The sequence below is a fragment of the Microtus pennsylvanicus genome, chromosome 4, assembly GCF_037038515.1.
Source record: "Microtus pennsylvanicus isolate mMicPen1 chromosome 4, mMicPen1.hap1, whole genome shotgun sequence".
Taxonomy (NCBI): Eukaryota; Metazoa; Chordata; class Mammalia; order Rodentia; family Cricetidae; genus Microtus; species Microtus pennsylvanicus.
The window spans coordinates 49026634-49039713 of record NC_134582.1 but is presented as its reverse complement, the minus strand read 5'-3'; the positions used below and the strand labels follow the sequence as shown (position 1 = coordinate 49039713).

At 43.0% G+C, this 13080-nt stretch overlaps 1 protein-coding gene across 2 annotated transcripts in view; it reads right to left on the bottom strand.

Annotated features, from left to right (window-relative positions):
• Nucleotides 1-2554: 2554 nt before the first annotated feature.
• The window catches only part of Nrep (neuronal regeneration related protein), a 28541-nt gene continuing 18015 nt past the window's right edge, over nt 2555-13080 (bottom strand). For both annotated transcript variants that reach the window (XM_075969034.1, XM_075969033.1), the window contains exons 4-5: nt 9585-9662; nt 2555-4347 (exon numbers count right to left, since the gene is read on the bottom strand). In XM_075969034.1, coding sequence (XP_075825149.1) covers nt 4222-4347; nt 9585-9662 — 204 coding nt within the window. In that variant the 3' untranslated portion in view covers nt 2555-4221. The remainder of the gene's footprint in view (nt 4348-9584; nt 9663-13080) is intronic.

Sequence of the window (13080 nt, the reverse complement as noted above, 5' to 3'; positions counted from 1 at the left end):
TTGAGCAAGTTATGAGCAGCAAGCCAGTCAATGGCATCCTCTGGGGCCTCTGCGTCAGCTCCTCCCTCCAGCTCCTCCCTCCAGCTCCTCCCTCCCTCCAGCTCCTCCCTCCAGGTTCCTGCTCTGATTCCCTCAGCGATAGGATGTTACCAGAAATATTTATTGAAAGAACCCTTTTTCTTCCTGAGTTGCTTTAGGTCATGTAGTTTCATCGCGACAAACCCTAAGACAAAAGTGTAATGATTTGAATATGAAACTTTCTTTATAGGCTTTATTTCAGGACTCACTGAAACTTTTGGACACGGGGCGTGGCTAGCAGAGGTAGGGCCCTGGGCTTACAGGTTATAGCTGAACCCTGGTTCAGGCCTGGCTTTCTGCTTCTTGGTATAGGATCTGAGGATTCCCAGCCATATGAACCTATCACAATGGGCTCCAATGTGCCCTCCACACTATGAGACACTATAATTTCTCAAACCATGAGCCAAAATGAGTCATTCTTCTAAGTATTTGTAAGATATATGGACTTAATGGCATAAAAGAAGTCAACCTACAAGGAAGGTAATCTCTCCAGCAAACTCATATGCAACTCTTGAATACTGCTGACTGGTTTTAAGGAATAATTACATAAGAACTCGTCAAAATCAAGAAAACCACTAATAATGAAAAGGTTCTTCCAAGCTACTAGTCAGTCTAATAAGATAGAATTTTTGTTTTGATTAGGAAAACATGTTAAACATTTTATATGATGATGCAAGGAGAAATGATTAAAATTGAATAAACATTTCACATCATAATTTGTTTAATAATAGTTTTGACAATTTTATTAAACAATGTACACCATTTGAGAGAATCCTCAAGAAAGTGTCCTTATCTTTGGATTTATTCACTTGCTATTTTCATAAAGCATTATAATCCCATTTAAAAACAGTTAGCAAGAGACATAAGGACACGCACCTGAAGTCCCAACTACTCAGAAGTAGTTAAAATGGGATTATTACTGGAGCCCAGAAGTTCAAGGCCAGCCTAGGCAACATAGAAAGTTCTGGTCTCAGAATGAATGAATGCATCTATCTCATCTATCTCAGATCTGGCACATGGCCCTTAAGATAATACCATGAATAAATGAATGAATGAATGAACGAACAAAATCAACATTGCCAATCTTTGATGTCTTATCTGTTTCTTGCTACTTTTCTTCCTAGTCAAGTAATCAAAATCTACCCTCTGGATAGGACACTTTCTTGAGGATTCTCTCAAATGGTGTATATCCACTCAAAGCTGATACCCTTCCAAAAACAGGGAGCTTTTTGAGTACGAAAAAAAAAAGGATTGTTTATAAGTAGAAAGGTAATCAAATAAAAGAAGCCCTTCCCTTATATGCAGAGGCATTAGCCTCTGGCTGTGTATACAGGTATTGGTATATCACCTGGGATGTGCATTAATTCAAACTAAACTAAATAACCTCCCAATTTACAAACTACCTCTTGACATGCATCAGACACCAGGATCTCCCCCAAGAACCTTCTGTCCACCCTACTGAGGACACTCTTCCAGTGTGGGGGTGGTAAGACACACATGCTCTATCTCTTTCTCTCCAGTTTTTTACCCTCTATTGAGTTGAACTCTCAGTATCCACACCAGACCAATTGCATAAATCAAGGTGATGCTTCTGTCCTATATGAACAAGGAAAGCAGTAGAAATTTCTCAACAGACAAGATGTCAAATGGGGTTAGAATCATCTAATGTTCTGGCTGGGGTTGGAGAACCATGCCCACTCCCTTGGCAGTTGCCTGGGCACCTCGGTCCCTCTATTCATACGTCTCAGAGCTATCTAGTTGCCCGCATAACATCTGCCTTCCTAAAGAACATATCAAGAGAGGTTTGGGAGTATCAATGAGTGGGTAGAGTAGCTTACTTTGCATGTGCAAAACCTTGTATTCTATCTACAGCAACAGATGTACACACACACACACACACACACACACACACACACACACACACCACAGAAAAAGAGCTAGGAATAAGCCCAAGTACTTATGCGGCATGAATCCCCAATTTTGTTTTCAGCGTCACTTGAGACCTCTAAATGGCTCTGATGATGGTATCTCATCAGCCACAGGGTTCCAAGTGATTACATACCTACACATTAGTGGCTTAAACATTCATCCCAGAATTGTAACCTCTTACAAATGTAAGCCTTTTGTCTGCGTGAAGGTGAAAACCCTTCGGCATGGGTCTTAATGGCAAGGGGAGGGTGAGAAAGTACATTCTGAGTATGTGGGAAAGTCCTAGAGAGTAAACGTCTAGAAGTAAAAGGATTTGGATTTAATTCTCCTTTTCTACTTTGTGACCAAGGCAATGATGTTAATGCCATCTTAATAAGCCTCCTACCTTTCCCCTACTCTCAAAAAACCCTCAAAGAGAAAATCCTTGAAAGGTAAATCTTCTGGCCCTTGGCCTGAGTCGAGGGGTCCTAGAAACACAATATTATTTTGAATCTGCATAGGCATTAATTAAGAAGTCAGACTCTGCAATGACGACACCAGACCATAGTTATCTTACAGCTTGCATATTTATTGAACAAATACTACTAAAATAGCTAAAATACATTGGGTACTTATGAGAGCAACAGTAAGGAGCACATGTTACAAAAGCCGGCATTTTCAGCAGTGCACACCTGCAACTCTACAGAAATGCCACAAATGCACAACACTGTTTTCTTGCTCTATTTACATAGCCGATATGTCTATCCTAACGAAGGTGGGGGTGGGGAGGGAAGAATGCACGAGAAACTCAGGCCAGTGGGGGAGCAAGAAGAGGAGGAAGAGGTACAGTGCATGCGTCACTGGTGTTTAACAGTCAGAAGCGCAAACAGTTCAGAACAAGGCCTGCCCTGTCAAAGGAAGAGCTAAAGACATTATATAAAAATTAAGGTGGGCTTTCAGTCTGGCTTAACACAACAACATTCCGTGAAGAGATGGTGTTATCGGATTTTATTTTTGTTTATCCATTTCATTGGGAGCAAGGACAAAAATGTAAAATCTACACCTTGCTTATCAAATCGGCCCCAAAAAAGGTGTTTTGCCTTTTGTCATCATCATTGTCGTCATCATCATCATCATGATAATAATCATTATTTTGTAAAGACATTTTTCCAACCTCAACTTTTGGAAAGGTATAATTTTCAAATTCCTACTTGGATATCAGTACTTTGGATTTTTTTTCCCCACGTGGCACCTATTTAAAGAGAGTGGACCTTCCCCCCCCCCCAAATATCCAGTCAAACAAAAAGAATCTAAAGAGATACCTCCAAATGCCTGTGGAATTATTGCTTTTCTTTTTCTAGCCAGGCAGGTGAGGCTGCAGAACAGAAGAGTTCTGGTAGGTACATTACAGTTTTGTGATTGCTCCCGCTACCATGACGGCATCTCCACCAGGGCCAGCCACGAGAGGACAGCCCCTCACACTCTCGGTAGCATCCGCTCAACCTACTACACTGAAGAAGAAAGCCACACTGAAGACACCAGGAAAACAAGACAGTCCAGTCTGGAGAACAACATTCGGGGAAACAGAGTACCAACAACACCTTCTTAGAACATGGAAATAAAAAATAACTCCATCAGAGCTACCTCGCCAAGGAGCATGTTGAAAGTCCAAAATAGCACCATTCATCAGTGTCTCAGGTCCTGTGGCAGCATCTCGGTCACTTACCACAAGGAAACGATGAGTTTCAAACTACTTCTATACATCAAAAGAGTACATGGATAAAATATAGAGATATACAGACGATCGATGAACATAAACTACTAGGCTTGTTACATCTAAGTGAGAAAAAAAAGTGGGGGGACTCTCAGCCTCTGCAAGAAGCAGTCGGGAGCCGTGTGATGAAGAGGTGGGTGTGGACCAGTCATGTGAGCGCAGTGGGAGTTTGAGTTGTGGAAGACATTGTTGTAGCGAACCAGGCCTGAAGGCCCACCTGTAGGGGTTGTAAACGTGGATTCACAGTGTGAAATTCTGAGCGTTTTCACTTGAGTCAGAATGATTAGAAACTGTTTTGATGATACCTATTTGTCCACTGTAAATTCTCTAAAGCAAGGCTTAGAGTCCCATAGTTTCTTCTTATATTTGATGATTTACACAGAAAAAAAAATCCCATATATGATACCAAGACCTCATCAAAACCCCATATACCATATGCAATACAAATGGAGGTGTTACGATTAAAAAGAGTAGAGGTAACTGATATTTGGGGAGCAGAGTTCATGGCTGCCTGGTGGAGCCAGGAAGGCAGCGCTGATCTCCTCCGCCTTCTTGCGGTTCACTTCCTTTGGCACGGGAAGTCTCCCCTGCAGGAAACACACAGACAGAGAGACAGACAGACACACACACACACACAAACACAAAGAAAGACACTTTTAAACCACTTGAAAAAGTTTTTGTTTTGTTTTTCACTTCTACCCACTTTTTATTCTTGAACTTCTGCTATTTTGCGAACAGTTTATATATTAACAGTATTCTCTTAAACGTAAATATTAGGTCAGCGGGTGATGAAGCCATTAAAGACAGCTTTCCTTTGCTTGTGTGGAGGCAAGTGTTTCTCTCGTGGTGGTGGCAACACTCATTAGAGTCAGTACCCGGGATCAAGCTGGGTTAGGAGAGCACACAGGAGTGCCAATATATATTTTAAAGATTTATTTTATGTGTACAAGCATTTGTCTGTCTGTATGTATGTGTGCAGCATGTATGTCCAGTGTCCATGGAGGCCAGAAGAGGGCATTAGATCCCTGGAACTGTGGTACAGATGGTTGTGAACCATGATGTGGATGTGAGGAACTGAACCCAGGTCCTCTGCCCGAATAGAAAGTATTCTTAACCACTGAGCCATCTCTCTAGACCCATACTTTTATTTTTCAGTGAGTGATGTGATGGAGGGAAGACAGTAATCTACTTCCCATTACACCATAAAATACTTTAAAATATATCACAATGCATACATCCTTCTATGTGAACTTTCTATAAGCAACTGGCACACTTCATGTAAGCGCTAATGTCAGGACTAAACCGGTACCCAAGATGGAAGTGTTTGAGATGTGCACAACGTAAAGGAATCTCAGCTGGCAGCCGTAGGAAGGAAGAGGAGAGTGAGAAACCATATCCAGAGGCTGGTGAGATTCAGGCAGCCTAGGACTCAAGTCTCTTCTTACAGAGCCAAGGACTAAGATGATGGGCCCGTCTGATGACCACCACTGTGCTGCCTCTGGACACACAGGAGAAGGAGGAGGAGGAGGAGGAGGAGGAGGAGGAGGAGGAGGAGGAGGAGGAGGAGGAGGAGGGGAGCCTCCATCAGAACCTAGCAGCAAGAGAGCCAGATAGTGGGGTTCACTGAACAACTGAACAAAAGCCTTAATTCATTAAAAAAGAAAGACTCTATGCCCTATCCAGACATACTCACAATGAAGACAAAGATCTTTCTTAATGAAACCATTACTTGTTGATATTTTCTAGGGGGTGGGGTGGGAATAGCCTTTGTGGGATTTGAGTATTTCTTTTCTTCTCTTTTCCTTTTTAAATCTCTTTTTGCTTGGGTTTTAGGTTCTAACAAGAAAGTCAATCGATGAAGTTGTGTGGATGGAAGTACTAGGATTGAAGTGATATTCTCATTTTATGACTTGTAAATTACACATTTGAATTTATATTAAGGATGAATTTGGGAGCCAGGAGTTTCTAAACAACCTGAAGCTGACTATTATTTCCAGCAGCCTCGGGGTAGGTCATTCAAGCATGAACCTACTACATGCAACACCCAATGTGCCTAGAACTTTGAAAGCATTTCCACACGAAAGCCCTATATGAAACCCACACAGTGTGTCCCTGAACAGTCTGGTCTAGGCTGTGATTTCAGAGGGTGTTCTGATATCAGTAAGTAGCCAGAGAAGTATCATTCTTCACACAGCATTAAGGTTCTAAACAAAATTCCTCAAAGCATGTTAAACTGGGGCACTCAATAATAGTGCATAAAGAGAGTTAAAATGGTAATTGTGGAAAAAAATTTCAATCTTGAAATTTGGTATATAACCCACAAATCACAGAACAAAAGCAAAACCCATCGATACTTTCCAAGCAATGCCACCACCCCATCTGACCGTTAGTGTGGCCTTGAAACTGTTCCAAAGTCAGCACACCACTGCATCTTGGTTTATGAGGCCCTGTCCCACTAACCTTTGACCTCCATAAAAAAACACACTACCAAATGAAAACTGGGAAGAGTTCTCTCCAGAACAGAGACAAAAAACTGGAGTATTTCAGATGTGAACATAACACTTGTACTACTTCGTCTCCCCCATGCAGGCCATCACTTGTTGCTGTGCTGAATGCTTGCGCTCGTTACTGGATTTTGAGCCTACAGAGAAACAGCAACAAACTGTCCCTACCCAGCCTGCCCTTAATTAACTTGTTCTGTGGGAGACATCCAAGTAACCGGATGACAGAAAGACCATCAGTAAGTCGTGCAGAGGCATGCTACTACAAGACCTCAAGGGCCAATAAACCAAAATGCCTTTAAAGGGAGCAACTCCCAGAGCCAGGCTCTTTGCACCTCCTCTTCGGAGCCCGGAATTACTAGATCACAATCCTCTTCCCTGACTCCTAACATTCTGCTCTACAGAACAGTCTGTCTCCGGTATACCTTGTTTTCCCAGTTTATGACAGTTGAGATGAAACAGTCACCTCTCTCCACCATCCGCACACAATGACTCTTGTGAGACAGAGGAACTTGGGTTATCTAGAAGTCTGAGGATGGAGGGCAAGCAAAGGTGCTCCCTGTCCACAGCAGGCCTGCTCCTCCAGAAGCCACATCCTCACGGATGGAGTTCCTTCTGGTGACTGCTAGCTCGGTCCCAGCTACTAAGTAAGGTGCTTTGGACCAAGTAAATTGAAATCATCTTTCATGCAGCTATGCAAAAGTGTGGTTTTCCCGAAGCTTCCTTCTGGAAAAAGGGCAAGTATTTTATGCTTAAAATACCACTCCATTGTCGAGAAGAAACAACCAAAGGGCTGAAGGTGTGGTGCCCAGTGCCCTCCACACCCACCCTAGAGCATGCTTTGGTGTAGGCACGGAGTGAAGGGACACCCCACGGACCTCCCAGCTCACAGAGGAGCCTCGCCTAGTCTTTCCCACTTGGTTGATATTCCAGTATCTAAGGGTACTGTGGGGAGGGCTGACTGAGACAAAAATTGACTACATGGCTTTCTTTTCCACCTTCAGCTGCTAATTTAGGGGAATTATGCCCTGGTCTGGCCCAGAAAAGAACGTCTAAGGACAAAAGCACACATGTATGTGTGCAAATAATTTTAAGGGGTGGGGCATGGAGCCCAGGGGCAAAATGTGTACTTAGCATGGGCTCTACCTCTCAGGCCATCAAAGCAACAACAACAACAAGGAGAATAAATAATAAGAAGGAGGAGAAAGAGGAGGTGGTGATGGTAGGGGTGAGGATGAAGTTGGTACTACAGGTGTGTGGCCCAGGCTGGAGCAGTGGGGTGCAGCTGGATTCTGCACTTCAGGTCCTTTTCACCCAGCTCTGTAAGACTGTCACACTTTTAGTTCCACCAGGTCTCATAAAATGTTCTCCATCTGCCGAAAGTTTCAACTTAAACTTCAGAAATTCTCTGAATGTCTAAAAAAACGACTTAGAATTGTATTTTTTCCACACCACCTGTCGATAACAGGAGTGCAGTTTCTGAAGATCCTGTTAACCAGGAGAACTGCTCAAACCAGTCAGTGTAAATAAGGTCTTCTCATACAGGAAGAGGGCAGTGATACCACATGTGGGGTGGTACCATGGTTCAATGACATGAAATGTCAACCTTTTGGGGGGAAAATATGACTTTTATGTGTATAGGTCTTTTCCCTGCATGCGTGTCTGTGTGCCATGAGCAAATTGTGCCCAGGAGGTCAGAAGTGGGTGTTGACTTAAAGACAGTTGTGAGCCACCATGTAGATGCTGGGACTCAAGCCCTGACCCTCTGGAGAGCAGCAGAACTCTTAACCACCGAGTCACCTCCAGTCCCCTGAAACTGCTGAGCAGAAATTATACTTTCAATGGAGTCTTTCTTCCTTGTGAAACTAGCAGATCGGTGGTAAGAAGCACAATCTTCCACTTAAAGTCAGATTGATACTCCCTGTAGTTCACAGTACCTACAGGGAGAACTGGAGACTGAACTCTCTGTAGTTCATAGTACCTACAGGGAGAACTGGAGACTGAACTCCCTGTAGTTCACAGTACCTACAGGGAGAACTGGAGACTGAACTCTCTGTAGTTCATAGTACCTACAGGGAGAACTGGAGACTGAACTCTCTGTAGTTCATAGTACCTACAGGGAGAACTGGAGACTGATGATACTCCCTGTAGTTCATAGTACCTACAGGGAGAACTGGAGACTGAACTCTCTGTAGTTCATAGTACCTACAGGGAGAACTGGAGACTGAACTCTCTGTAGTTCATAGTACCTACAGGGAGAACTGGAGACTGAACTCACTGTAGTTCACAGTACCTACAGGGAGAACTGGAGACTGATGATACTCCCTGTAGTTCATAGTACCTACAGGGAGAACTGGAGACTGAACTCTCTGTAGTTCATAGTACCTACAGGGAGAACTGGAGACTGAACTCTCTGTAGTTCATAGTACCTACAGGGAGAACTGGAGACTGAACTCACTGTAGTTCATAGTACCTACAGGGAGAACTGGAGACTGAACTCTCTGTAGTTCATAGTACCTACAGGGAGAACTGGAGACTGAACTCTCTGTAGTTCAGAGGATCTACAGGGAGAACTGGAGACTGAACTCTCTGTAGTTCAGAGGATCTACAGGGAGAACTGGAGACTGAACTCACTGTAGTTCACAGTACCTACAGGGAGAACTGGAGACTGAACTCACTGTAGTTCATAGTACCTACAGGGAGAACTGGAGACTGAACTCTCTGTAGTTCATAGTACCTACAGGGAGAACTGGAGACTGAACTCTCTGTAGTTCAGAGGATCTACAGGGAGAATTGGAGACTGATGATACTCCCTGTAGTTCACAGTATCTACAGGGAGAACTGGAGACTGATGATACTCCCTGTAGTTCCCAGTATCTACAGGGAAAACTCGTGACTGAACTTTGAAATTGTAAGAGACACATTTGACACAGGGAGATTCTTAAGTGAAAATTTGCATCTGAGTTATGGATCACAAAAGGCTACGAGGCTGGTTTGACTGTTTTCTGTTTTTGTTGTTGGCTTGTCTGTTTTGAGACAGGGTCTCACGATGTAGCCCAGGCTAGGCCCAAATCTCCGGCAGTCCTCCTGCCTCAGCCTTTAAGTGCTGGGGTTATTAGGTAAGCACCACTGAGCCCAGCTCTAGGTTATGTTTTAAAAAATATGTTATTTCTAAGACCGGCATAGTGTAGTATTAGTGGATTATTATGGGAGTATACAATGGATATTAAGACAAAAATAAAATAGGTCTGGATTATTTCCTTATGTGTGTTTACACTTCAAACTTGAAAGCAATGTTTACAAACAGCAGCTGGGGCTCTTACCTTAGTGAGACTTCCCTCCATTTCCTTGTATGGAAATGGTTCTTGGCTGACCCAGACCAAGAGTTCTGGGTAGTAAACCTATGGAGACATAAAAGTGCACACATTCAAATCACAAACAGGGTCCATCCTGAAAGCACATGGCTTCACCCCCCACAAGCTCAGTTCTTAATGGTCATTCTAGAGTCTACATTCTCCTCTTTCCCCATCTGCTCAGAGCACCAGGAAACTCATTACACATTTTCTGAATACACACTGTACCCAGGAGAGCTTTGGCTAGTCTTTCAAGATGGAGTCCGACAGAGCAGTGATATCAATCAATGTGAGCGTTAGCAGGGAAAGTGGCAGCCTAATGCATGTCTGGCTGGTGCGCTAAGCGCCCGTGGAGAGCTTTCAAAGTATCTTATGTTCCGTGAGTATCCTTGCAAGTCTCCTAGTTTATGACAAAATGCTCAGGTAGTGATCGACACTCTGAGGAATTAGCCTTCACTTAACAGAAGGTTGAAGAACAGATGCAAAGCTGAGGAGGAGGGCCCAAATGTCTTATGTTCTCCCCAGCTCCATGCGACCACTCAGACCACACTGCATCCAGCTCCCTGAAGCAGCCTGGTACTAAGAGAGGGGCAGGGAGCTGGGCAGCTGTGCAATGAATGATTCAGATAACAAGAGCTGATGAATTCTGAGGGTGGGCGGACATAAAGGGAGGGAGGCAAGCTGAGCAAGTCTCCTTTAAATATACAAAGGGCTATTCGCATAAGGTTGCTGACCAGCTGTTCTCTATTTCCAGAAAGCAAGATGGAGGGAGTGTGTGTGGGGGCGCGGGGAGGCTTAAACTACAAATTGCAGATTTAGGTCAGCTATAAGAAAGAACTTGGCACGAGAGTTGTTAAATTACTAAAAGTATTTAGAGTGGAAAACTGTGAAATCTTCTCTAAAAAAAAACCTTAGAGACAGAATCCAACAGCCATCTGTCAGAACTAAGTCACATTTGACACCACGCTGCCTGACGTGGGGGATGAAACTAGAGGCGACTCCTTCCAGGCCTCAGTTTTGTAAGTAACCCTTCCGTACAGTAACAATTAAGACACAGATCTCATTAACAGATTAGCCAAGAGACTCACGTGTCATTTTCAGTTTTGGAAGCACTACTTGTTGAGTTAAGGGTTCCTATTTTGTATGTCTCCGCCAGTCTAGTTGGCTGGGAGTGTGAAGCAGGGAGCATAAAAAGATCCCTCTTGGGTAACATAATAGTAACTGTCTTTGCTGTTCTATCATAATGGTTACGGCACACGGTAGATCAGAGTAAGTGCACACACTACATACACTCTTTACAGCAGTGGGCCTATGAATAGGAATATTTTAATTACACAGATGGGAAAAGGAAAACTCATAAAGGGCAGGCCAGCTTGCCCAAAGTACCACACAGTGAGTGGGTCAGTACTGCAACTCGAATTGGGTTCCTAGATCTCAGCTCCCTTCTTCCCAGTATGATGCTGGTCTCACATTTCCCCAAAGCAAAATGTCTCTTCTCTAATGCCCCCCTTTTAAAACAGGACCAGTCCATAGCCACCACCCACTTTTGGCTCTTAAGGGGCTGGTGCCCACCCTGGAAGAAGCAGAACCATTTCCTCTCCTCGGAGTGCAGCTGCTTTCTGAGCCCTGTGATTCCCTCAAGTCTACCCCACCTTCTCTTCACACATTTCCCCTTCCCTGCCCAGCTCCTTCTTACAGAATGACACCATCTGCCTTGTTTGGGACAGGCAGCCAGTCTTGGCGTTCTCTTGAGCCAGAAAAGGGGGAATTAAATTACAATCAATTAAATTTAATAAGCTTTTGTTTTGTTTTGTTTCAAGGCATATAACAAAATCATAGCACATAAAATCCCAGTTTAGCCTAACATTTCAGTTTGACCCCAACTCAAAATCAGGAATAAGTTCACGTAATATAAATTGGCCTCAGTGGCTGATAACTTTTCAACATTTTCACTACAATTACACACACACACACACACACACACACACACACACACACGTGAGAAATGGTTTGCTCAGGAACCAAAGGCCGAGTCAAGAAGTGACATTTGTGATTGTGTTTCTCTGGGGATATTCCATTTTAATAAAGTCACACCGCCTTAGCATATTGAAGCTACGAGAGCATGTGTCCACTAAGGGCAAGCAAAATCAACATTTAGTGTAACATTCGGAACTTCTGGCAGGACACAGGCTGCTTGGCGTGAGAAGTTCTAGGAAGGAACTTTGCTATTAGATGCAGATGCAGGAATAGACTGATGGGTAAGTTCAAGGGGATGTGCTCCAAGCAGGAAGACGCTCCTGTGCCTGCTGTAGCTCTCAGGACCCAAGTGTCACAGGCTGTCAGACCCTGTCTGGCTTTCCAACCTGTTCAGAATATTAATATCTGGCAATGACTCCCAATAAAGAAGGCCTGCAAATGTTGCTGGGAATCCGCTAGGGACCCATCTGGAGACCCTGTGTGAAGACTTTCTTCTCTTTCTCCTCGGTACCCAATGGTTCATGCTGCACAACTACACACGGCTCTACCTGCACTCACCTTTCTGGATTCATGTTCCTGTTTTTCATGAAAACTAAAGTAACATTCTTCTTCACACTTTGTTGAGTTCTTACTTTTGGGGACGGGACCTTGCAGCTCAAAAATGCCAGTATTCTGGGTAATATACATGAAAGTACCCTAAAACTGTTTTATTAAACAAGTTAAACAAATTATGCCTTGATCACCACAAAAGAAGCATGCAGTCTTTCAAAGCTGTCTTCCATGTAGAAAAATAAACAGAACTTTCTATCAAATCCTTCCGAAATATTATTCTTAGAATTCAAATAGGGACCCAGAGAGACAAGCTATTTTCGACTACAAAGATATGAGTGTTTACTCTAAAATATAGAGAAGAATTGAGCAGTTTTTATTTGATGTTGCCTGAAATTGTGTTCATGATTGTCTCTGAGAATACTAATTAATGTACCTTTTCCCATAACAATATATTGACATGACTATGTGAAGGTGTAAATCAATGATATACATTTAAATGTGGCTTATGATGAAATTTATGATTTCTTATCCCTAAAGTACCGGACTGCTCGGCCTTCAGTTTAACTATCCCAGCACAGCAAACATACTGAGAATAAAATGTCCATGTTTTTCCTCTTTCTTTCTTCCTTCCTTCTTTCCTTCCTTCCTTCCTTCCTTCCTTCCTTTCTTCCTACCTTCTCCCCTCTTTGCTTCTCTTTTCAAAGATTTACTTTACTCTGTTAAGTACATAATAAAAAAAACTTCATTTTTTAAGCCTATAGGTAATAAGCTTGAAGCCATTTGCTATCTGGTGGTATTATAACTAACAACTAGTATTCTACATGAGAAATATAAAGTGTATGTGTGTACGTGTGTTGGAGGATAATCAAAGACCAGTCTCATGTTTAAAAGAAAAATAAAAAAAGCAACGTAGAACACTGCCTAAATTCTTTCAAGC